At 38.6% G+C, this 26,391-nt stretch overlaps 1 protein-coding gene across 1 annotated transcript in view; it reads left to right on the top strand.

Moving 5' to 3' along the window:
• Positions 1-25,734, top strand: part of TRIM24 (tripartite motif containing 24) — a 54,482-nt gene extending 28,748 nt beyond the window's left edge. The window contains exons 3-19 of the mRNA XM_018918526.3: positions 316-463; positions 2,323-2,455; positions 3,770-3,886; positions 4,907-5,021; positions 5,649-5,795; positions 8,383-8,500; positions 9,744-10,009; positions 10,641-10,805; positions 12,239-12,418; positions 14,125-14,260; positions 15,349-15,421; positions 16,730-16,898; positions 17,444-17,742; positions 20,731-20,863; positions 21,879-21,953; positions 23,154-23,303; positions 24,806-25,734. Coding sequence (XP_018774071.3) covers positions 316-463; positions 2,323-2,455; positions 3,770-3,886; positions 4,907-5,021; positions 5,649-5,795; positions 8,383-8,500; positions 9,744-10,009; positions 10,641-10,805; positions 12,239-12,418; positions 14,125-14,260; positions 15,349-15,421; positions 16,730-16,898; positions 17,444-17,742; positions 20,731-20,863; positions 21,879-21,953; positions 23,154-23,303; positions 24,806-25,015 — 2,634 coding nt within the window. The 3' untranslated portion in view covers positions 25,016-25,734. The remainder of the gene's footprint in view (positions 1-315; positions 464-2,322; positions 2,456-3,769; positions 3,887-4,906; positions 5,022-5,648; positions 5,796-8,382; positions 8,501-9,743; positions 10,010-10,640; positions 10,806-12,238; positions 12,419-14,124; positions 14,261-15,348; positions 15,422-16,729; positions 16,899-17,443; positions 17,743-20,730; positions 20,864-21,878; positions 21,954-23,153; positions 23,304-24,805) is intronic.
• The last annotated feature ends 657 nt before the right edge of the window (positions 25,735-26,391 follow it).

Raw genomic sequence — 26,391 nt, 5'->3', positions numbered from 1 at the left:
TTCACAACAGCATCTTGTATACAGTAAACATTGTTTGTCTTCTAAGTGTGCAGGGAATGGCAGAAAGTAGTGGTCTGACTTTTGTCATGTCAGGCAAAGATTTTAGGGTAACACTGACAAAATGACCTGTTTCTTTGAAAAGTCACATTCAATTACTTCTGTGCTGTTATTTATAATGTTCCTATACCTCAGGCAGTTTTCTGTTCTCATTTCACTGTTTTCAGAAGACTGTTAAACTGCACTGGTGATGTATGAAAAATAACCTCTGTGTATATTCCAAACTTATTTTAACAGCGACTTTCTTCCTCTTGTCAGGTCTGCACAAGCTGCGAAGACAATGCAGAAGCTCATGGGTTTTGTGTGGAATGTGTAGAGTGGTTGTGCAAGACCTGCATCAGAGCTCACCAGAGGGTTAAATTCACAAAGGATCATACTGTGAGGCAGAAAGAGGAAGTATCTCCAGGTAACATATTTATAATTTCACAAAGAATTTGTGTCTGCATTGGAAAGTTATGTTGGACCAACACACTTTTTTAAAAAAAGTGGCAACTTCAAACCTGGTGTTTTGCCAGTTTTTTTGTCTTAGATAAGCTGAATAGTGGTACAGGTGGTTTTTCTTTTTCTTTTTTTTTTTTTTTTTAATTGAACATGTTTTATCTTCCACATGGATTGATTGCAAATTATTGTCTAGACTTTAGAGATCAGCTGCCGAAAATACATCTTTAGGCATTTGGCTTCTCTAGTTTTACTAGAGGTCTAACAAATGGTTAATATGAGCTTTATTGTTATATAGAGCAGGAAAAGGAGCACTAATAGATTATATATTTTCAGCATTCTGATAAAAAGCCAACCAAAATTCATGTTTTAGCTAAGTATCTTTTGAGCTTGAAAGTTTTGCCTTAGAAATGTAAGGGAAGTATAATATGAATTGGGGCATTTTTCCTCAGTAGGATCTATGATAATTTGGGCTAGAAGGGGCCTCAGGAGATCATGTAGTCCAACCTCCTGCTTCAGGCATTCAGTTCTGAGTTCCAGTTGCTCAGGGTTTTATCCATTTGGGCCCTGGGAACCAACAATGGTGAATGTGGTGTACAGTACAGCCTCTCTGAGAAATCTTGACTAGTCTGTGGTAGAAAAGGTTGTATTTTTCTCTTAATTGAGAACCTCTTTTGTTTCAGTTTTTTCCCCACTGTGTCTTGTCTTCTAGTATCATTGAAGGAGGATAATAAATGTTACAGGATGCTGACAAACATACTTTCTAGAAATTGTTATATATTATTTTAAATATATGTATTAGAATAGATACTTATTTTTGTTCCACCCTATCTAGTACTGTGAGGTAATCTATTGCTCAAAGGATCTCTTCCACCATGGTACTTTGAAGATATTTGCTGTATTGTGTATCTCACTTTCACCAGTGGTTAATCAAAAGTGAGTACTGAGTGTACTTTCAAGAGAGCACAGAAGTGGGTAGGAGTGGCTGATGGACTGTTAGGCAGAACAGGTCCTGGTGTTAGGAATGGTCTCAGTGCACTCAGGCCTTTTTGGGAGGCAGTTTGTTGGTGGGTTGGAAAGAATTTTGACAGAATTTTTCCAGATTTTTGGAAAACAAGTAAATAAATGGGTATGGAAAAGAGACTTTATTGATCTGCAGTGAAGGATGGGCTGCAGTATGAAGCCAGTTTTCAGTACAGGCTGTATAATCCTTATGAATTCAGTGTCCAACCTAACTCCTAGGAAATCAGCCTTTGTCAGTTAAATTGTTTTAAGAAACAGATTCCATTTCTATGATCTGGTGGTGTTTCCTGCTCCCTTTGATACTTGCTCACTAGAAACTGAGACCTCTCACCCATTTAGAATGGGGTCCTGAAGGGAAGTTCCTATCTCCTGGTTATTACATTCTGTGTGTTCTACAGTTTGAATGTCCATGTCTTGATATCCTCAAACCCCTTTCCACCAAGTGAGCTGAGAAAGAAGACAGAGCACAAATTATGTCAACCACCTCCTCATCTCCATTTAAGAAAGGAGCTTGCTGATTGTGTAATGTCTTTTGCTGCTGCAGCAGTACTGGATACTCCTTTTGTAAATAGTTTTGTGAGGTCAGAAGAGATTATGTTAAAATAGGTTCTAGACATTTTCCATTAGAGAGGGTGCTAGCTCCATGCTTAAGCAAGAAAAGTGAGACATTGCAGTTTGAGCTTATGGCTGTTACAGTCTCAGTGAGGGACCTGATACACACTTTTGTCATCTAAGGGAAAACAGGAGAGTGCAAATCTTGAACCAGTCCAGTAGACTGTACTAACATCTTCCTTTATTCAACAGAGGCAGTTGGAGTGACCAGTCAGCGCCCAGTATTCTGCCCTTACCACAAAAAGGAGCAGCTGAAGTTGTATTGTGAAACCTGTGACAAGCTGACCTGCCGAGACTGTCAGTTACTAGAGCACAAAGAGCACAGGTATCAAAGCAAAGTGTGCACTTCATCCTTCTCACTTGCAGGAGGGTAGCCTGAAGTAGATTTGGGCAATCTGGTTCTAGCTGTATGGAGCACAGTCAGGTGGAAAAAGTGTAAACTAAAATGTTCTGCTCAGAAACAAAACTCACAAAAAACCAAAAGATTGTATCCCAAAGAATGTGAGTGATGAGTGTGTGTTATATTTAGAATAAAACCTAATTCTTCCAGTTAATCTGGTGACTTGAGCACAAGACCTTTTTCACAGTCAAGTTATTTGGTCAGAATTTGTTGCTATGCAGCTCTTCAGAGAGTCCTTAGAAAACACAGGGGCTGTGTTATGCAATTGTACACGTACGTGTAATTTCTCCATTTGTCCTTCAGCAAGATTATATAACAACATTACCAAACCGTTCTGAATGGAGAAAATGGGAATTCTTTTTTCTGTGAAGAGCCCTTTCAGAGGAAGAGTTAAACTACAGTTTGGCTAATACTATACTTTGACAACCATATAGCAGTCAAATCTTTGTGTTGCTGTTCTTTTGGTTATCTCTTACTGGTCACTGAAGCTGAAAAGCAGAAATATATACAACTTCTGAGTACAAGGCAAAAATCTTGCTGTCAAATCAAACATACATACTGTTGTGTTTTGGGGCAGATGCACTCTGGTTAAATATTAACATGCTTGTTATACCTGATGCAACCACCCAAAGTGCTTGCTTGCCTGACCAGGTGAACGTCAGTAGGTGGAGAAGTGTTGGCCAGTCTCCTTCCTTGGAACAGGCTAAACATGGCTCTTGCAGAGTTGCAGTCTTCCTCTTTTATTCTCCTTTTCTTAGGATTTATATCCCTTTTATAATGTGCCACCTCTTTTTTTTCCTCAGATTGCTAAAGATTTCGGTTCCTTGATTTAAAATGTTGCCAACATCTACCAACTCAGCAATTTCTTCTATTTTTGCATCCTTGTCTTGCATGAAGTAATAGCTTACCTGCATTTTCATATTCAAAGTGATGACTACTTCAAAACATTAAATTTTTTTTTTTTGCTAAAATTAGGCTTTGGTCACACAGTATCCTTTTGTATTTATGAAAATCGTAAATTCTTACCCCAGTATGACAGGAAATCGACTGTAAAATAAATGTACTATAAATGAAATATATAAGCATTTGCTGACATATGTTTCCATGATGACAGTTAAGTTTTGGATTTGAGCAGCCCCTTTCTCCAATTAAAGAAGTATTCTTTTCTAAGTCACTCTGCTTTTTAGCAAGTATATAACACCTTTTACATGTGTAAATCCTCACTGCTTTTTACCACAGGTACCAGTTTATAGAAGAAGCTTTTCAGAACCAGAAAGTTATCATTGAGACACTAATCACCAAATTGATGGAGAAGACTAAGTACATAAAATATACAGGGAAACAGATCCATAACAGGTTTGTATTAGATTATGAGGTTAAAACTGACAGAAGGCAACTTTACATATACTGTAGTTTCTTGAAATGTTTAAGTTAGTGTATTTTGTACCTCCCTCCTTTTATTCTTCCAGAAAGAGGAATTCTAAAGTTCACTGTAGTGGCTGTTGCCTATTCAGTATGCTTGGCTGTGTTAGGTAATTCTTCTGCTCAGCCTGTGGACTTAATGGGCAGCAGTTTGCTTGGGTGCAACAAAACAACTTATGCAATAGAGACTGTAGAAGACAGTCTTAAATGCTTCCCTACCATCAGCAGAATAATTTTCCTAGTGCAGGTCCCTCTTAGAAAGTGAAAGGTTATGACTCATGTTTTCATAATGTTTGTGACATGTATTTGAAGATTTATGTAGTACTTTTATACTTGGGGCTCTATTCACTGGGTACTACAAACCCAGGAGAAAAATAAATCTGTAAAATGCAATCTGCAGCGAGCCTTTGTGGCTGCTCCTTTAGTAGAGTTCAGGGGTTGCAGTACCCAGGAAGGTTTAGCACAGCAGGGGAAGTCAAGTGTGACTTGAACTCTTGCTTCATCTTTGCAGTAGAGATTTGCCCAGTATAACATTAAGCTTTGCTGTTACGAGTTTGAGCACTGTTGTAGAAACAGCTAAATTAGTGCCATTCTACCTTAGATGGAAATTAGAGTTAAGCAGTTTTGATTGGCATGGACCATTCCAGAAAAGTGCCAGAGCTCTGAAAATCAACAGTTTCAATTACAAGGAGCATTCAACTTTTATCAGTGACAGATGTCAGAATGACAGCATTAGAGTTTGCAACCAGTTAATTAATTTTATCGTAGGTCACTGCTACTTGCTCTGTTTCTCCCAGTAACTTTCCTGGCTATAAGTGTCTGATGATACATATATTAATTGGGGCATATGACGAAGAAGTATTGTAGTCTAAGCAGCAGGGGTTTTTTAAAATAGTGTTTAGAGGATGGGTTTATGAGCTAAAGAACATTACTTTCTATACTGTCTACTTACAGAATTCTGGAAGTGAATCAGAATCAAAAGCAGGTGGAACAGGATATTAAAGTTGCCATATTTACATTGATGGTAGAAATAAATAAAAAGGGAAAAGCTCTGCTGCATCAATTGGAGGTAAGTTTATTTCTATCATAAGAAACAAAAATTTTCAATCTTAATATTTTTTCTATGTATTCACATTACAGTAAATTTCTAGGATTAGTCCTCTGTGCATGTCCTGTCATGATTCCAAAGCAAATGGGGTTTTTGGTGGAGGAAAGTTTGGTTTTTGAGGGGTGGCCAGTTTCTTTCTCCATGCTTTTGCAATTCATAATTACACACATCATGCATGAAAAGTGTTCTATCAGATTTTTTCATAAATTCAGTAATCCAGTAGCAAATCCCTGCAGGGAATTGTCTAGAATGGGTGCCTGGAAAAATAACATCTCCAATTGTGTTTTAAAAAGAGAGTGTCTGTGTGTGTGTGTGTGTGCGTGTGTTTGTGTGTGTCTGTCTGTAGAGAGGCACACACATACATATATATAAATATATATAAAAATGTGTCATTAGCACAGAAAGTCCTTATATATTGAGTAAATGTGTACTGACTTTTCTGTTTGATAGCTGCTGCATCAGGGGGCAGGAGTCCTTTCTAGAGGAGCTAAGTGAAACCACTTGACCATTGTGAATTACCAGTATGAAAGTTAATGCCTTTTAACTGTAAGTTGAACCTTTTGACTGGAACTCCTTTTCTACTTGCAGACTCTGGCAAAAGAGCATAGGATGAAACTTCTGCAGCAACAACAGGAAGTGGCAGGCCTCTCTAAACAGCTGGAACACGTCATGAATTTTTCCAAATGGGCAGTTTCCAGTGGGAGCAGCACAGCGCTGTTGTACAGTAAACGTTTGGTAAGGTTAGGAAGACAGCTCTCTCCATTCACCCAGAGACAGGGTTAACTCAGATATGCATGCACATGCTTGTCTGGAGTACTAGGGTATTAGAATTTTTAGTGATTATCTACTAAGTGGAATATTTATATATGGTTGTCATGGTTTTCTCTTAAACATAAATATAGAATATTTCTATAAATTAAGCTCTCTGGTCATTATTCTCTCCTGTTACAATACCATAGAACTATTGTAGATCTGCAGGAGAAGGAACACCTCCTTTTCTGTGGGTTGAAAACCATGAAGCCAAGAAAGACTGAGAAAAAATGTTGTGTGTCCTACATCATCATTGTGCTTCTTTACAATATTTGCTACGGCATCTGAGTTCATAAAAAACATTTGTATATCATAGTGTCTGCTGTCTAGCATTTTAATGTAAATATTATTGTACGTCTTTGTTCTCTCAGGTTCATCTCCCACTAAAAGACTTTCAAAATTGATAAAAATTAAACTAAAGTTTTTGCTTGTCCATACAAACAATTGCAAAGCCAAATACTTCATTGCTGTAATGACCCTTAAGATCTGAGTGCATGTGGTCTCACTAAGCTGAATGTTCACAATGGACAGAAATCCTAGAAAATTTCAAAGAAAAACAACCCAAAAGCTTGCCTTGATTTTTCCAAAGGTTACTAGACTGTACTTGCCTGATAGCAGAAATCTGGGGCAATGCTGAGGAAAGATGCTAGATGCTTTTTTTTTCCCCCAGTTCCTATAAACTGGTTCACAAAGCTTTTTTCTTTATTTTCTTATTGGTTAGTTGAGAACATACCAGGGTATTTGATGAGGTTTGTTTGTTTGAGTTTGAATTTGCTGTTGGTTTTTGGTGGTGGGTTTTTTTTTTTTTTTTGATACCCATTATTGATACTGCAGGCTATAGCAGAATATTACTTGTTTTTATCAACTTCAAGTAGTAAATTCATTTGATTTGCCTTATACTGCCTCCCCCAGTCATATTTTTTTATTTGAATAGAGAAAAAGGACATCAAACTGAGTCATGTTGTTTATAATTGCTTAGTGTTGCCATCAAGACTCTGCTACATGAGTAAGAAGACAAGTTGTGTTTCAGGCATCTTAATCATACAAACATTAGGCAGCTGAAAGAAAGGACCATCTAGCCCATAAAGCCTCAGCAAATGAAAAGTATTTTTCAAAAGAACAGATTGAGCTTTAGAAAGTTGGTGCTGCCTGGGACTTGAGTAGATAACCCAGCTGTGGGCATTTGGAAAAATCCATTTCCAAGGAGTTTTGCATAGAGAAGCCTGTGAGACTTGTGCTCCAGCATATGCAGGAGAGAGGGAGGAATGTCCATCAGACTTTAAGGCAGCATGAGAGCCTGGGGGCTGTACTCTCAGGCTGTACTGTTCACTACTACCAACACGAGGTAACCAGGCAGGAGTTTATCTACAACACATGTGTGTGCACAATAGTAGGAAAATAATGAAGCAAACTATGGCAGGAACTGTGAGTGACCAGTATTGGTAACAGGACAAAAGCGTAGAATTTCTCTAGTGTCATCTACTTGATTCTGGTAGTGTACACAAAAATCCTAAGGAAATCTCTATCCAAAATAATAATAATGCACTTAAAATTTTTTCATGGTCATTTAAAAATCTTGAGTTAACTTGAATGTTTTTGGAGTATGATTTTAAACTGACCTGCCTAAAATTAAAAGAAAATATCTTGTGTCATTTTAAACAGTTAAGATGATTTCCCCAAGTATATCTCTTTTCCAGGAAATAATCTATCACTCAAGAAAAACAAGAGTTGAACTCCTCAAGTTGTTTTTTTTTTTTCCCAGGACCTGCTGTGTGGGATTCTAAAATGAGTGCCTGTTAGATTTTGGTATATCAGTTCCTGACATTTCTAGTGAAACAACTGCAAGACAACATTTTCTTTCTAGGCACTAGATAAATTGTGAGCATTTGGTAGAATATTCTCTAGTGTAATCACAGTCCAGTTCTTTGGAACCAAGTCATTGGAAAAATCTGAAAATATCTGTGAATCTGAGTTTTCAAAGACAGTTTATAAAAATCTGTTCTTTGGCTGTCTGAAGAAAACTTAAATTTAGTACAAAAAGAAAATTCCCTGTGATCATAGTTGTTGCCAAATGAATGGCATATTTTGAAAGAAAAATGAATGGGCTAAAATAGATTCATGGGGGAAAAAGCATCAATGGTTATGTAAATCTGAGTAGTTAAAGTAATTGAATATAATGGCCAAGTTTTTAGAAGGATATGTATTCTACAGGGAAGAATTGTTATTTTTGTTTAGGCTGTAGTTAATTATTTTTAAAACTACTTAAGGAATAAGGGAAAAATGTTAAGAATACCTCTTTATTTGTAGCTTGGACAAGCTTCTCTATCTTTAACCTCAATTCTCGAGGGGCTTGTTCAGGGGAGTTTTTGTTAGTGGGGTTTTTTTTATTGGTTGCTTTGTTTGGTGTATGTGGGGGTGTGAGGGGGTATTTTTTTGGGTTTTTTGTGCTGTTCAGATACATGGCTTGGCCCCAGAGGGGAAAAAAACTCCCTTGTTTTTATTCTTGTTCTAGATTACATATCGACTACGGTATCTCCTCCGAGCAAGGTGTGATCCCTCTCCAGTGACTAACAATACCATCCAGTTCCACTGTGATCCTAGCTTCTGGGCTCAGAATATTTTCAATCTAGGTATGATACATTTTTATTAGCCTTTTGGTGTCTTGATCCTACTTTGAAAGCAGCTTTCTTTTTGTGACAACAGCCTCTGGCTATTCATTTCTTCATTTACTCTGTTAAATGTATTTCCCTAACTGTGAGAAACATTTAAAGTGCATGGCATGGGGAAAAGTACTATTTATGAATACTATGATAAAGTATTAACAAACTTATCTTGTTTGAATGGTATATGTGATGGTGAAAATAGCAGCTTTCAGTTTTCTGGTCAACACTTACAACTTTTGGCTTCTAAAACAAGGAATGCAGTTTTTAACCTTATTTCACAATCAAAGAAAGTGTTCCTGCTGTCAACCAGCACTCCCAGGTCCTTTCCCTTGGGATAGCTTTCAGCCACAATGATAAGCACCCTAAGAACTCAACAGCTTACCAGGAGGACTTAAAAGTTTTAGAGATCTTTGAGGATTTTGACTGTTGTTGCGCTTCCTTTCTCTCTCCACTGTTATCTTTGTGGGCATTTTTGTTTTTCTGTCATGTGCAGAAGTGAGATGTCTGTGGGACATTTTCTGCCTTTCATTAGAAAGTGCTCTCTCAGTGTACAGAGGTGCAAATGTGTGATTCTTTACAATGTCAGAGGCAGAAAGTGTTATGGCAGTTCCTTAAGGCAAACAAGCTCCTTTTCCCAGACATGAGGACACTGCATGGTAGAAAGGAAATTCTCCAAGTTCTTTCTTGATAAATAATTTTCTTAGAGACAGGAATTGAAAGTGAAACATATTTCCAGAAACCAGTTGTCAGTTTGTGTGGCGATAACGCTGAACTGCTGCTCAGCTGAGATGTTTGTCATGAGCTGACCTTTTCCTGTGTTTGGTAGACTCTTTCTTGTGTATATTTATTTAATGAACTTCTGAAATATGGTACCTTATACTCTGAAAAGTGCTACAATAGAAATGACACGTGTACAGACCAGTACTGGGGTTCTTGTAAGACTTTAAGTTATGGGTAAAATCAAGTCATGTTTATCTATCTAGTTTCAGAAATCACAGCCTTCAGGCCGTTTTGTTTATGATCAGACACGTTCAATTTCTGTAGATAAGCTAGATATAAGAACCAGTGAAAAAAATAAAATAAAGCCTGAGTAAAGAAACAAATTATTTCAGAAATGGTTTTGAGTTCTAGTCAGGCTGCATGTCGCTGACAGTGTGGTGGCATTTCTGCTAACTGCCATACCTCATTTTATTACTTTTGATTAAAATAGGTTCTTTAGTAATTGAAGACAAGGAAACTCCACCACATATGCCCAAGAGCCCTGTGATGGAAGCAAACTTACAGCCCCCAGGCAGCTTGCCTCCCAACCAGCTCTCCAAGTTCCCTACGCAGATCAGCTTAGCTCAGCTCCGCCTCCAGCACATGCAGCAGCAGGTCATGGCTCAGAGACAGCAAGCTCAGCGCAGAGCAGGATCAGCAGTTCTGCCAAACCCAAGAGTGCCAGGAGCCATGCAACAACCTCCTGCTTCTCATCAGGTACGTTAGAACTGTTTTCAGAGTCTCTTTGTTCCATGGCACTGAAGGAGAAAATGAAGTAAGATAGGAAAAAAAAGGAAAGCACTTAAACCTAGATACATAAGTTCAGGTGTCTTCATCTTCAGCACGTAGCTATGTAGCTGGCTTAGAGGACATTTTCTTTACTGAGAAATGAGTGGGCATTTTAAACTTGCCTTGCAAAATGCATGGTAGCACCCAGCCTGTATTTATTCTTTAAAAAAATAAAATCTTGCTATATCCAGCCATATACAGTGCTTACCAACATTTTTGTGTTTTTGTCAAGTGATCAAAGAGTTAATGTCATTAATTTTTTTTGCTACATCTATTTTGCATAACACCCAATGATTGTCTCATGTGTCTTTCAAAGTTGGAAACAATCTCACTGGCTCTTGTTATGTGTCTTCATGTCATAAAATTCAAAACTGTCTACTAGGTTTTAACATTGAAATTCAATGCTTTTGATCATTCAGATAAATACTGTGGTACTATTTATTTGCATATAATTTATGAGGAGTTTCACAAGTTTAAAAGGACTGTTTTGTAAAAAATGTGTGGAATATAGAACAAACCTCAGCTGACTTGCAGAACTGTTTTTATTGTTTTTATGCAGGCACCTCCACGCTTGATTCATTTTCAGAATCACAGTCCCAAGCCCAATGGTTCAGGTCTTCCTGCACACCAGATGCGATTTCCCCAAAATCAGAACCTACCAAGGCCAGCAGTGAAGCCCAACCCATTGCAAATGGCATTTTTGGCACAGCAAGCTATAAAACAGGTAGAGTGCCTTTCCCTTTTCAGTCTCCATTTAGAAATGAAACATCAAATGTGCCTTGTATCATCTTTTATACTACACTTCTAGAGTGCTTTTTAATTGAAACAGAGATTACATTATTTTTCTATGACAAGATACCCATAGTTTTCTTCATGAGGTAACTGTCAAGTTGCTTTCATTTTGACAGTTCTAAGCAGCTGAAGCATTAGGGAGGTGAGCCAGTGTGTGTGCTGTGCAGGTGCAGGTGTTTCATTCTCTTACTTGATATTGCTGTGGTTTCTGACCATTTATGCAAAACTTAGCATGGCCATGGTCTGCACACTGCAGTCAGTGAGTAGACAAATCAGAAAATCCCAGTTTATCTTGATAATATAGTGACTTCACCAGGAACCAGGTAAAACCTTGACTAAAAAGCTAGAGCTGCCATGGTTCCCCACGGTATGGCAAATCTGAACCCTTGCAGGTGAAGGGAGAAAAGAGAGTCCACAATTGTGACACCTCTGCTGAGTGAGACTGATCAATGCCCAGCTGATCAGCAGCTGAACTGGGGCAAAAGGAAGGCTCATCTTTATTAAAAAGCATATTATTACTACATGAGTTGCTGGGTGCAGGTGAACAGGAAAGAATCAAACAAATCTGTGACCTGAAAAGTGGGCTAATACCAGGTATGTTTGCAATGCTTATCATGTCAGAGTACTAATTCAACTAAATGGAAGAAAGCTGAAAAATATTTAAGAGAACTTGTGAGAATAAGAAGTCACTTCAATTCTTTGCCTCTGAAAAGAAGGCTGGCCTGTCTACAAGCCTTTCTTTCAAGATACTTCATAATTCAGTAATGTCTTTCTGAAACTAAAGGCCAGTAAATAGAATGACTGACTAAAAAGAAATTTAGCAGAGTCAGATTTTGCCTGCAGTTGCCAGGAATTTCCATTAAAGTCATTGAAAACTGCAAAGATCTTGATGAGAAAGAAATTTGGTCTGACTTGACTGTGCTCTTCATATCATGGTGTTAAATGTATATATGGATGGAAATCCAGTCAGCATCTCAAATTCTTAATGACTTTATGTTGTTAAGGGAACATCAAAGACTTCAAGGCATGCAGGTTTATTTGGTAAAGCACTGGAGCAGTTGTTCATTCAGGTATTACCTGTAATGCTTTTATTTAACAAAAACTGTTACTTTTCTTCCACAACACACTGAAGTGTAGCTTTGAATTTAAGAATTTGCATTCATTTCTTCTATTCATAGTTTTCAGCAACTTGTCATCTTGTGAGATTGGTTCATGAAATGAGATAACTTCAGAGTAATTAATGATTTTATGTTTGAAGTCAGTTTCCTGAACTAAGCATCTGGCTTTATCAGTATATTCAGTTAGATGTGACCTGTTGCAAAGAAAAAACATGCTGAATTGTGGATTTTTGTCTCTTCTCTTTAGTGGCAGATCAGTAGTGGACAAGCTTCATCCACCCCTTCAACTGCAAGCAGCTCCACATCGACTCCATCCAGCCCCACAGTCACCAGTGCTGCTGGGTGTGATGGGAAGAACTACGGTCCCCCCGTGATAGATTTGAGTTCCCCAGTGGGCAGCTCCTATAATCTGCCATCTCTCCCTGATGTGAGTGTGACATAGAGGCAAAGTTTTACAGATTCTGTTTTGAAGTCTTAACGTTTGTGAGAAATAGAAACCTTTTAGACTGAAATTCTGTTTGTCAAAATGAAACAATTCTAGGAAATAAACAATGCAGAGTTGCCTGCATATTTCCGGAAATACTCAGAACCATTCTGGGAGACAGCTGTAGGACAACTAAGAAAAGTAGGATTACAAGTTGTAACTGTAATTGGATATGTTTATTTGTATGCTGCATATTTTTCTGCAGGCCTCATAATGATCCTTACAAAATCCTTAACAAAAATGTGTTAGCTTAGCTTTCGTTTACCAGTGTCTGTAGATAGCAATGGTTTGCTGATGGCATTTCTGGTAGATTTTAAACGTTTTTAAAATGTATTTTTAACTTATTATTACCTTATCTTAGGTAGGTATTATTTGTCATCATACTGGATATATTCCTTATGTCTTTTCCTTTTGGTACTACTTTTCTTCATATATTCTCTAACGTGCCTGTGAGCTGGTGATAGAAAGAGCATAGTAAGATCATAATTTCTTGACCTTCTAAGCTTCTGAATGGTACATGTTTGCCAGAGGTCCATGTTGGAGTCATTAAGTCTTAGGTGATTTTATTTTTCCACATAATTGCCTAACCTGTTTTTTGTGGTCCAAGGTTTGTAGATACCTGAAGTGTCATGGTTTTCTAGTCATAGCTTGCTGTTACTTCCTTTATCTCTCATCTATGCTTTGTTTTTACCTACATACTGTGTGTACTCTTTATTAAAATGGAGTACATAGGCTACAGAATCACAGTATTTGTCAGACTTAAAGGGGGAAGTACACAACATGGTCATGAAACCCCTGAGCCTGTGAGACCTTTTAGCATATTTGTTTCTGTGCACAGTATTATGAACTCTTCTACTTGTGTGTGGTGGAGTTCATGCCTTCAAGATACATGGCCCAAATCACTGTCAATATGCTGACCTTACCAAGGTTGCTGCATCCACTTTGGATACATCTTATTAAACATTATCTTACATATTGAAAGAAACCAAACATTTCAAAAAGCCATTCCTCCTTATCAAACCAGAACATGTAGTTTTAATGGAAAGTTAGAATGCTGCATTGGGAGCCCCTGGAATAAAGTTCAATTTTCTGGCCTGAGCCATGGTAGAAAGAACAGGTGTTGGTTTGCTGTTCCTATTTTGAGTCAATATGCATGGCCCCTGTCCAGAGGGTATGTGGGACAGATGGGATTGAGTGTCCTTTAAGTTTCTTCCAGTCCTGTTCAACACCAGTGCATTAAGGGGTAGTTTGTGTATAGCGTCTTATCTTTTTGAGAGTATTTACTGTGAGCAAGTCCAAGGAAGGTGTGGAGATAAATTTACTTCAGTGTGTGAAATCTCCATGTTGGATTTAAGCTTTCTCTGTAGCCTGTGGAGAAAAACTGGCACTTACAGAATTAGCTGCTCTTAAAATGAAGCACTGTCGGGATTTGTCTATTTAATTTTCTTTTCAGGGAAAGCAAGATTATATGTTTCAAAGTAAGCATCTCACTTTTGGATGGGTAAAAATTGATGAAATGCATTTTGGTCTTTGCTTTCAAAATAACAGCATGGCAGAGGCTTTTTGGTTTTGTTTGGTTTTTGTTGTTTTGGAGGGGTTTTTTTTCCCTTCCCAACACTAACTGCTTCCCTTGCTTCCCCACCTTTTAGATTGATTGTTCAGGAAACATCACACTGGATAATGCTATAAGGAAGGATGGCACTGTAGAGCAGAATCAGCCAAAACCCCCTTCAAACAGGACTGTACAGTCACCAAATTCCTCAGTACCGTCACCAGGCCTCTCAGGTAATTGAATGTGGTGCAATTTTCTATTTAAGTGGTGCAATTGAAAAATCAAATGTGGCAATGCTGACACTGACATCAGAATTAGTTCTGTTTTATATTAAGCATGAGAAATAAGGAAGTGAACACAAAGTTGTAGAAACCATAGTAGGAGGTAGAATTGAGATAATATTTTAGCATTGTGATCAAAAGCATCCAGATCTTAAAACCGGGTGGGGGGGGGGGGAAGGGTGGATTTTAGCAAATTGAATAGAAATCCATAGGAAAGTGACACTCTCAGGTGTACACCAGATTAAAACCTAGCAGCTATGGTAAGAGACAAGTATTTGAGAAAGTGAGAGAGGGTGTAACAGCAGACTAGAAATGGTGCCTTGGGTGGGTAGTGCAGCACTGACACAGGATGACTGGACAAGTTACTGTGATGGGTGGCTGAATGTGGTGGACCTGGAGGATCCAGGGGATTCCTGTCACCATGCTGGTGGCCCACCATGCTGGTGGCAGCTGTTCCTTGCTCCCCTTTTCTGACCTGAGTTGTGGGAAGGCTGTGGGAGGGGGAATTCCCAAGGAGGACTCATCAACGTTGTGCACTCGCGTGGTGGTCCCACATTCCAGCAGGATAGCAGAGACAGCGGGTGCTGCATTCACAGGCAGCACTAACAGCCCACTCAGCCTTCTCAGGACTGCTGCTCAGATATCTGCCTCACAAGGCTTTTGGCTCTCTGGGCCCCAGACCTTTGGTCTCTCTCATATCTGTCCCCCAGACTTCTTCCTGCTTGCCAGCTCCAAGTTTCCTGGCAGTTCTCCTGAGAGATCTGCTTGAATTTAATAAGACAAAACAGCCTGCAGTGATCAGGTGGAGAGGTTAGTCAGGCAAAGGTACTCACCCATCAGCCTGCTTGCATGTATTGGGCTCTTTCTTAGTCCTCTTTCCCTCTGTTATCTCTTGCCTCTCATCCTTTCATGAAAATGTATTAAATGAGATATTTCTCACTGCAGGAGAAATTTTCCCCAAAACGTGTGTACTTCTCTGAGTCATATCTCAGACTTGGCACAGGCCTGTGTTCTGTTCTAATCTGATCCTTCTGTCCTAGGAGGAATCAGTGTGACTAACGTACACCCTCCAATTCGTTCACCCAGTGCCTCCAGTGTTGGGAGCAGAGAGAGGTAAGGAAGGTGTGAGAGAAGAAAACGTAACTTGCACCTCCACAGAACATGCCTCAGTCACTTCCTCTCTTTAATGCATAAAGATGTCAATTTGTCTCACCTTCTCTGTTAACAGGTCAGGCCTGATGGTTGTTACAGCACTCTTTGCATTCTAAAAGCAGTAATTTCATTTGTAATGTATTAATAGAACATCTAAAGATCTATTGACTCTGTAAATGATGGCTAGGTTTGCGTTATTGAAAGAACACCATTTATAAATCAGGTTTTAAGTTCAGAAAAATCAGCTAAAGGAAAAAGCTGCATATTAAAAGTCCTTGCAGAACTATAAATTACTCCAGATTTAAGGAACTGATGCTACAAAGAGGGTTATTAAGAATTTTCTGCTGCAATACAGTTAAGTGAGCACTAGATATCTACTGAGAGTCTACACAAATGTTTTCTTCCCTTACTGATGGAATAATAATGAACAAATATATTTACACAGAGTTCTTTAAAGAGTGCAGATCTGTTAATGCGTTGCAATAAATAAGAGCACACATCTGACATGAGATTAATTTTTCATGCAGAGAAAAATCAGATGATATTCATCCTACTTGAGTTGCAAATGCAGGTGCTTTTTAATCTGGAATACCTTTTGCTCTATTCCATTTACATGGTAAATTCTGTGAAGGACTCTTATGAACAGTTTAAATTAACAGTTTAAATGGTGGTTTGAAGAGTCTTTACTTGCATTTTATAATGTGATTTGATATGCTGCTGCTTGAATTAATTTTGTTGGATTTAAATTCTTCACTTTTATTTAAAAAGATAAGCAGGTATTTTAAAGTGTGATTGTCCATTCTCATCCTGTTAGGACTAAATACATGAAAAAAGACAGATCTAGTTCTAAAAGTAGGGTCCAAGTTTTGGTGGAGCTGCCAAGCTGTAAGAAAGTTTCCCAAGATTATAGAAATGTGTTTTATCTGCTTTATTTGATTGTGTAGTTTACAATGTCCAGTGAAGGTGCTTTTTTGCACATGATTTGAAAGAAACTGAGATTTGCAAATTTTGCACTAATGGGTCAAACCATGAGTGATTCTCAAATTTTAATGGTGCAGCCATTAAAATTTTCCCAATTGGTAATGCTTTTTCAGTATACATCAAAGGAAATAAGTTTGCATGTTGCATTCCATAAAGAGAATACTACTCAGTATTCAAAGAAACAAAGTAGATTAACATCCCGAGGTCTTGGAAAGCGTCAGTAAACAAAAGGGGTCCAGTTCTCACTCCCAATTTCCTTTTTTCCCTGCCTCTTCCTGTCATTTGCAGTTCTGGCTCCTCCAGCAGGCCACCAGGAGCTGATTCTACACACAAAGTCCCCGTGGTTATGTTGGAGCCGATCAGAATTAAGCAGGAGTCAAGTGCATCAAACGAGACCTTTGATTTCCCGATCATTGTAGTGAAGGAAGAGACAGAGGAGGAATCCCGGCCTCGGAATGTAATGTTTGCAGCTGGAAAGACCTCCTTTCTCTTTGGAGGGTATTTTGTATTTATGGGGACTAAAATAATTTACTTGTATTTGTTGGGAACTGTTTCAGGGGAAAACTAAAAAGCTAAGTAAAAGGAAGAGGGTAAATTCAAAATCAAACTAGCCCTACTGCCATATAAATTAAATTGTGTGATCAGACTGCTTTTATCCACTGAAAACCTGGGAAATCCAGGAATAACTTGCAAAGATGAAATTTTCAGGTACTGCTAGGAAGTGTTTCTAGTCATAGTGCAGGAATATTCATAAACAAGGAACTAGATTTTTGGGCCAAGATGAGTTTTTTATTGCTGGAGCAGTAAATAGCCTTTCATTCACCAGCTAATTTCTGGTGTTCATTTGCCTGTGTTGTAGAGTGTTAGCAATTTCTGCATGCATGTAGCAAGCTGTATGGCTGCTGGTATATAAATCTGTTATTCAGGTCAGTTAGCACGTTTTTAGGGTCATGTAAATTCACATAAATACTGTAATCTGACTTCCTTTGTTTCTTCCTGCAGTCCATACTTACTTCCTTGCTGCTGGATACCAGTCACAATTCCACTTCAGAGGAAGCCATGCTAAGAACAGATGCACCAGACAGCACAGATGACCAGCCAGGGGCACTGCAGGAGAACACATTCCTTGGGAAAACAGGATGGATGGGATCCTCCCATGCTGGCGAGGGCAGAAAAGAGGATGATCCCAATGAAGATTGGTGTGCCGTATGTCAAAATGGAGGGAAGCTCCTTTGCTGTGAGAAGTGTCCCAAAGTATTCCATCTTTCTTGTCATGTCCCTACACTGATGAGCTTTCCAAGGTAACTGACTATTTAAATTCCATCTAAAATTGCACTAGAAGACATTAGACTTGTATTGTGAAACCCAGGGTAAGAAGTTTCAGTCTCAGAGTAAGAGCAGTGCCTTCTTTAATTTATCCAGGAGTTTTATTAGTAGGAGAAAATCTGAATTTTCATGAAACTTCAGCTTAATTGTGTATTTTTCTACAAAATCTAGTAAAACTCTTCATTTATTTGACAGTTAAGCAAGATCACATCTAGGGCATCTATTATTAAAACTGGGACATAGAATTAGCAATCTGTCATAAAATGTTTTAAGGGTGACTGAAAATAGTTAAATTTCTTAATAATAATGATTTAAAAAAAAGGAAAATTAAGACATGTCTACAGGAAAAATCTGAATTAATATAGTATTTAATATATTACCTCAGTGCTAAACATGGCTACACTCCAAGCACAGGCTGTGTAGCGACTGACATATTTTATAACAGTCAGTGTTGAAACAAGCATTAGGCTTTCTTGGGTGGCTGTTACAAAACCATTGCTCAGTTTCTTGACTTTCAAAAATTGAGCCTTAAGTAGATTATTGTTTTTAGCATTACTGGCGTTTGCTTCTAGAATTAGTGTCTTTGATTGAAATAAAGGGCATTTGTCAATGCCCCAGCTTGGAAATGTCATGCAATAAGCTTGTTTGTATTAAAGGATAAAAACATTGGTCATAACATGCTCATTGGTGAATGCTTTTATAAATATTAGGTTTTCAGATTAAATATCAGCATAGTTTGCTGGTGTAAAACATTTGGATAGCAACTTAGCAGGTTGATCATCTCTGTGCTACTCTGAACAGGCATACTTTCTTTTAAATGTCAGTTAAAATGGCACATAAATATGTTTCTCTAACTTTTTGAAACTTCAATTTCCAGGGTTTTTTAAATTAAAACAATGCTACATTACAGCTTTATGCCATAAGGAAAACCCAGTAAGGTTACAGTAAGCACTTAAATTAATAAATATTCTGTCTGGCAAGGAAACAAAAAGTAATCTTGAAGCAGGTAGATAACTATGCATTACAAGACTTTGTTTCTATTAAAATTAAACATTCAATAGCAAGTCTTTAAAATGCTTCATTTTTACTGAATCATTCAGTGGAAACTGAGATAATGATGTCTGAGGGCAAGAGAGCCAAAAGGCACTTTGGTGGCAGGAGTTCAGATCTGTAAAGGTGCATATTACTCCAGGTGCATTGTGTTCCTGGGTTCCAGAGCACAGTTAGGTGAAGCTTCCTCCTGACTTCTGATGTATCAGGTTTTTGTTCTCATCTTTGTGGGATTGCTTGCTTTTTCTCCCAACTCTAAATCTGCCAAACAAACTTTAGTCTCTTAGTGTTAGATCCTTCAAACACAAAATAATCCTGTTATTATTGTGTCAGGAGTGTCAGTCTGCTGCTTTCATGGTTGCTTTTTTCCCTGTTTCAGGTGGATAGACCAATTTCACAGGTTCATAGAGTCACAGGGTGTTTTTGGTTGGAAGGGACCTTTAAAGACCCTCTAATTTGAACCCTCCTGCAATGCTCAAGGACACCTTCAACTAGTCAAGGTTGCTCAGAGCCCCATCAAACCTGGCTTTGAATGTTTCTAGGAAAAAATCATCCACTACCTCTCTGGGCAACCTGTGCCAGTGTTTCACAGTCCTCACTGTAAAAAACTTTTTCCTTGTATCCAGTCTGAATCTGCCCTCTTTCAGTTTAAAACAATGTTTCCACTTAGATTCATAAGGCCACAGCATTTTTCTTTTTTTTTTTTTTTTTCACTCCAACCTACCACATTCTTCCTGATTCTTGAATATTTTAGTGCATCATTCCTCCAACTTGTTTCGTGTTTTCTTGTATCTCGAGATCTTTAGGTCATAGCCTGTTTCAATTTTTGTGTATCTGCCACATCATTTCTGTGAGGCCAATCCAGGCACAGAGGTGACACTGTTATACATCACTCTGTGAAGTTAAGACAGTAGAAAGTAAAACTTCCTCTTGAAGCAAAATGCCCATCATTCACCACTGCATGCTAAAACTGGCAGACAGTTTCAGAAAATTTTTGATCACTCTAAACAGAAAACAGTAAGATTTTCTTTTTAAATCTGTGAATTCTTCTGCCTTACTATTAAATTGAAACAAAGGGCGCTGCAGAAACTATTTCCCATTTATGAAGACTGTTTATCATAACATACCTCTGGGTTAATGCATGCACTTGGTCTCACAACTGGTTATTGCTGGATTCTGTCGATTGTGTGATGATTCAGCCCTCTGGTGGTTATCTGCAAGCGTGCAATTTCTCTCTTTTTGTAGAGAACTCTAGTAAAAAAACAGACTCTTCATAGTTTTTTCCAAAACTTTCAAGTTCATAAATTGTGTTTGACAATCAGTAGACATAGCTTGCAGAACTAATTATCTTATAATCTCATGCTGACCTTTAAATCTCCAGTACTGTCTTATGCAAACTGTTAAAATCATGAATATCTGAAAGTTTTAGGGAGTGAAATATTTTCAGTTTTACAAAGAATCCTGTCTGTGGTAATCTCTGTAGATTAATAATGTGCTGTAGATCAAGCTTGTAGAGGGCATGTAGTTCTCACTCACCATATAATACTAACACTTTGCCTTCTCTTCAGGCCATATGACTCCTTCAGTCTCTCTGTAGTTATGGTTGTACAGGGCTCTTCATAGTGCTGTCCTTAAATCCTGTGAGCTCCAGTGAAAAAACTCAGAATTGACAAAAGCAGAGACCATCTGTCTTTCTGCTAGGACACCATTAATGGCACCAGTGCCATTGAAGGGAAACAAAGCTGTAGTAAAGCATTTTTGCCAGCAGCCTTTTGTGCCACCAACCAAGAAAACAAGAGAGATGCAGAGAAAACCCACCCCACAGATGAGGGATTTACCCAGAAATATGTGGAAAGCCTTCCACAAAGGAGTGCTCCCTCACTGAGGTCAATGTGTCTGTTTGCCTTTTTTAGTGGAGAGTGGATTTGTACATTCTGTCGGGATTTGTCCAAGCCAGAAGTTGAATATGACTGTGATAAACCTGCTCACAGCTCTGGAAAAAGAAAATTGGAAGACACCATGGGTTTGGCACCGATAGACCGCAGGGTAAGGATAAAATTATTATTTACAACTTTGAAGCTAAAGCAGTTTTGAACTGTGTTAGAAACTTTTGTCAGTGTTTACCTGTTTTCAGTTGGCAACTTGTGTAAATATGATGAAATGAGTATTTAATTTGTGGTCTTAGTCTACATGTAGAGCCATTTATGGCAGAGCAGTAGAGAGGCGACTCTCAGGCTCACGAGTATGACACTGATTACGTGGGTGATTTTGATGAGATTTATTGCTAACACAGTATCTAAATGTTGCCACTGCAGTGTGTAATATAAGCAGGTCTGAAGGGCTGTAACATGGACAGGGTCAGCTGCAAACATGCAGGTTTGCAGAAAGCACAATTGCAAAGCAGCAAAGCACCCATGGAGCTACATGAGGATTTTATCTCCACCTGTTACTCACCTGTCCAAACCTGAGTGTTCCCATCCTCAGCTGGATGTAGCCTGCAGGTGTCCCTGCAGGGGTGGGATCCACCTGGAAGCTGCCCTGCAGCCTAGGGAGGTCACTTTGCCATTTGGCCCAGGCTCCAGGAGCATTTTGTACCCTTTGCAGGGCCATGTGTACCAAGATCAATCACAGCCATCACCAGTGCCCCACCCATGGAATGCATTAATTATGCAAGCATCCAGACAGTTCCTCCTGCAATTCCCACCTGGTGTTCTTATCTTAGGACAGATCACATTGCCCATCAATTGTGTGTGTGTGTGTGTGTGTGTGTGTGTGTGTGTGTGTGTGTGTGTGTGTGTGTGTGGGACAGACTTTGTCACACCATTATTTACATGTGCTCTATTTGTATTTTGCATTTAATGTAAGTTATAAGCCCTGTAAAGAATGCTAATAAGGGATCAGCAAGCATAAAATCACACAGAGGTATTTTTTAGAATCTCTTTTGAGAGCCAGTTTATTATATTTGTATAAACAAAGAAAAAGGGGAATACTGAGTTTGTGATTTTAGAGTAAGCTGTGTAGGATTCCTGAATTACTTGGGTATCTATTTTTCTTGGCACAGAAGTGTGAAAGACTGCTGCTACACCTCTACTGTCATGAAATGAGTCCTGCCTTTCAAGATCCAGTTCCTCCAACAGTATGTACCTCACTTCTATTTTATGTTAGCAGCATATTTGCCATGTTTCTAGTGGCATTCTAAAGTGCATTGTCATAAGTCAGATTTCACAGACATTCAGTGCATTAAACATGTTTAGTTTTATTCAGACTGTCTGAAGGGGGAAGTTAAAAGTTGAAGCATTGGGTTGGCAGGGGATTTGCAAGTAAAATTCCACAATAACTGATTTTACTTAATACTTCAAAAATAGTTTTAAAAAGTAAGTTCTAACATTGCTGACTTCATACCCTGAGTTACATCACTGGGAAGGTAAATTGGGATACATTTGGGGGTTTTAAACATTATCTGATTTTGAGAATTGGGATACTCCATAGTACTAATAGGAAATTGAATTTCTTATTGACTTGAAATTTGTTAGTTTAAAATGGTAATCAGTACCTGGGTGCAGTAGGAGTCCAAAGCTACAAAGAGCTACCACTGTGATCAGATGAAGAGATGTTCTTCAGGACAAGGCAGTGGGGAAGGACAAGTCAATGGGGAAAGAGTTCATCAAAAAGCAGTATGTTCCTAAGCAGCCTTTACTCCATTTGAATAGGAATTCTGAAGAACATTCCACAGAGCTTAATAATAAGACATGGCACAAGAGATTGATTATTCATATGATGTCATGTGTTACTAAATTCAGGTATTAAAAACATGAATCCAGTTAGGAGAAAGTAGAAAAAATACAAATATATTTCTACTGGATTTCATTGTTATTTACTTTCTTATTATTTCTAAGGAAAAAAAACTCTTGATCCTACAGCCAGAGTTTGGGTATGAAAACCATTGAGATCTCTGAAATCTGCCATCATTTCAAAGGACTTATTTCATATGGTCGTCTTAAAACTGAAACTTAATAGAGAGCTTATTTGACTATACCTGAAAATAGCATCCAAACCAACTCATTTTGCTCTGTTATATGTACTTAGTGGAGGTTTTATGTGTTTCTCTTTGATTTTAAAACAGGCATTGGAAAGAGTATACTTTAGCCAATAAATTGTCATACATCACTGTTATTCCAGAAGCTGTCTGCATGTATGTTAGAAGTGCAGTTCTTGTGTCTTTGAGTTGTACTTTAAAGATGAGACTAAATCTTGCCTACTCCCTCAAATCTAAAGGTTTATAAAACAATAAATTATTAACATAATTACATTTTGGACTTTTTTTTCCCCCACTCAGGTCCCTGATTACTACAGAATAATCAAGAAGCCTATGGACTTGTCAACCATCAAAAAAAGACTTGAAGTGACCAATTCATTCTACACAAAGCCAGAAGATTTTGTGGCTGATTTCAGACTGATTTTCCAAAACTGTGCTGAATTTAACGAGGTTAGAAAAGTAGATACTTTATCAGCTTTGTTGGCTTAGTTGTTTTCAGTGTAACTGTAATGGGGGTACAACTTACAACACAAGAACTTATTGTATTAAACCTACTTTGATGATGAGACTGCAGTGAAAACATAGATCAGATTTGACATTGCTGTGGTCCGAGACAACTCTGAAGTGGAGATCTTTCCACAGAAGGGAGGAGGGTGGTAACAAACATAGCTGAATGGCCTGACAGCAGCTAAACAAAAAGACAATGTTTATCATACAGGTTAATGGTGGGCATTATGATCTAAAAATTGGTTTCATCCTACTTCTGTCAGATCTTATATTCAGTGGAATTTTCATTCTGGGATCCCCTATGATTTCAAGCTGCATGCAGTTGTTATTATCCCCTACTGCACATAAGGGAGTATGTGGTGAAATAGGGATGCAGGTTCTGAGTTGAGACAGAGTAGAAGTTTTCCAGGGTAGAAATCCATTTTGGATTTAGGTGAAATGTACATCTTTAAGTTAAGTCTGTAGTTTGAAAACATAGCTATTTAGTCTGACTGCCTGTCCTCACAAAAAGCCTAAGCTCAGAGAAACTGCTTCAGCGAAGGACAGAGATAAGGGGGGAGACAGAGAGAGATAGAGAGAGACACAGACTGCTGAAAGGGCAGGTCAACCTGACCTAGGAATTCTTTCTGATAAAGAAGAACTAGGGCCAAATGTCACTCGAAATTTGTAAAAATGAATATGTATGAACCTATTGTGAAATTGTATGCAGATGTATTTGAGAGAGAGAAAAAAAGACCTGAAGTTCCCAGAAGCAGGCATGCCTTTTAAAGAGAGTAATCTCCCACATGCAATAAACATGCAGTCCAGCAGCAATAAACATACTGACTTTAAAACTTTCACAAAGTTGTGGAATTTTTATCTTCTCCACAAAACAGAGTGGACCACAAAATAAGAGAGAATTACAGTGGGATTAAAGGCTTTTCCAAGTGGCGTCTGTGGGGTTCTCATCCAGTCACCCTGAGAGCTAGGACTTACTCCTACGCTGTGCTTCAGGAAACTGGTAGTTGTGGTGGCTGTGGATGACTTCAGGACTGCTCAGTGTTCCATGTTACACTCATAGTCTACCAAGTAATATTTTCTCTGTTACTAGAGAAAGCTAGAAAAGTTTCTAACACTCTCAGGGCATATCTGTGTTTCACAACACAACTCCGTCCCCCTGCTCCCACCCCAGTCAGGATTTTAAGAGTTTTTAGAATCTTTATACAGCTTTGAGTACCCATGCAGTGTGGCTTTTGTGAGTGGCTTCTATGGTCACCTGTTAGAGAAAAAAAATCATTGGTGGTTGTTGGCTGGAAGATCTGCCCTCACTCTGTATTTTGTGCTCTGTGCTCCATAGCCATTCCTGCTGATTTCTTTTTTTTTGGTAGTTTGTACCTAAAAGACCTTATGTGATCGAAGTACAAAGCTATTTCACAGTGAACTAATGTTGTTCATTCACCCTACAGCCCGATTCAGAAGTGGCTGATGCCGGCATGAAACTTGAAGCCTACTTTGAAGACCTTCTAAGAAACCTTTATCCTGAGAGAAAGTTCCCTGTACAGCCCAGCAGCCAGAGTGAAAAAGATAATCCAGAACTTACTGATGACTCAGATGATGACTTTGTACAGCCCCGGAAAAAACGCCTCAAAGGAGAAGAACGCCAGTTCTTTAAATGAGCCACGTGTGTTACCTACAGAATTTTTTAAAAAAACTGAGAATATTTATCACTGGTATCACTGTTTTGACTTGTAGGTTTATGAATATTTACTAGACTTTCTACCCCCTATCTGAAACACAAATCTAATGGAGATCAAGGCATGTGAAGAGCTTCTCTGAAGTTCAAACTTTTCCTTTTCTGGAGCAGCTCAGAAATTGCCATTTGCATGGGGTGACAGCTGTTTAACTTTGCTTTGAAGAAGTTTGTATAGAATTGAACTTCAAAACACAACATGAGTTCGACAAGTGGCTTTCTGAGTTTAAAGAAAATGTGATCTGATCTAATCAGACTTTTAATTTTACCAAAGGCATGTGGCTGGCCATAATTTGATCTCTCTGTGCTGTATTTAACACAAGCCATGAAAAAAGATGGTGTAATGTTATTGTCCTGCAGTACTGGTTGGTATAATGAAAGTGTAGTTGCCCCCAAAGAAGTTACTGGAAATTTTAAATGTAAGGGAGAGGGTATTAAAAATAACTTAAAAAAAAAAAAAACCAAAACAACAAAGGAAGAGGAATTTGTCTGAGAGTTTCTAATGGAGGAAGTAAAGAACAGAATATTTTGGTTTGCACCATTTTTCTCACCACCAGCAGGAAACAATGGTATTTCTGTACTATTTTGTTTTACAGGTGTCTCAAGTGTGATGTACCTCTGTTTAATGAAGTTGGTGGGAAAGTCTTAAGTGGAAAACTGTATCTTTGCAAAACCAGTCATTTTTGTGAACTTTTGAAGAGGGGAAAAAAGCATCCTTTCTGTCCACAATCTCTTGTTCTTTTGCCACATTTCTAAATATGTCAGAATGCAACCAGTATTCACTTGGGAGTACCCAAGTTTGAAGAGCTAGATATTGCTCTTCAGCCCTCCATCTGTCCCTGATCACCAGAAAACAAAGACGAATTACCTTATTTTGTTCCATCTACTTTCCAGGAGCTCTGTCAACAACCTTGGGATTGCTTCTGCCCTTGGAGCACACCTCCAGTGGGACCCACCTGTGAAAGCTTTCCATCAGTTCTGTGGTTCCAGCTGGCTCCCTGAAAAACTCCTAACTCAAACCTTTTATTTTAAGGCATCTCCGAGGGCATTGCTTGGGGTTTCATTTCTGTGAGGGAAGAAGATTCCCTTGACTTTAACACTGCTGATGATGTCCCCAGTCTGGAAGGAAGGGGTTTGGGGGGCTGGGACATACATGGGGCTGTGCAGGAGCTCCAGCAGGTCAGCATTGGGAATTGCTGTCTGAGCCCCTCCACAAACACACCGCGCCGTTCCCAGGGAACACCAGCTCTTCCTTGGGGTAAGGTCTGGGGTGTCAGGGGGGTCTGTCCAGCTGAAGCATCT

Source organism: Serinus canaria, chromosome 1A (genome assembly GCF_022539315.1).
Source record: "Serinus canaria isolate serCan28SL12 chromosome 1A, serCan2020, whole genome shotgun sequence".
Classification (NCBI taxonomy): domain Eukaryota; kingdom Metazoa; phylum Chordata; class Aves; order Passeriformes; family Fringillidae; genus Serinus; species Serinus canaria.
Note: the sequence above shows the minus strand (reverse complement) of the source record. Positions and strands in the feature narration are given on the sequence as shown.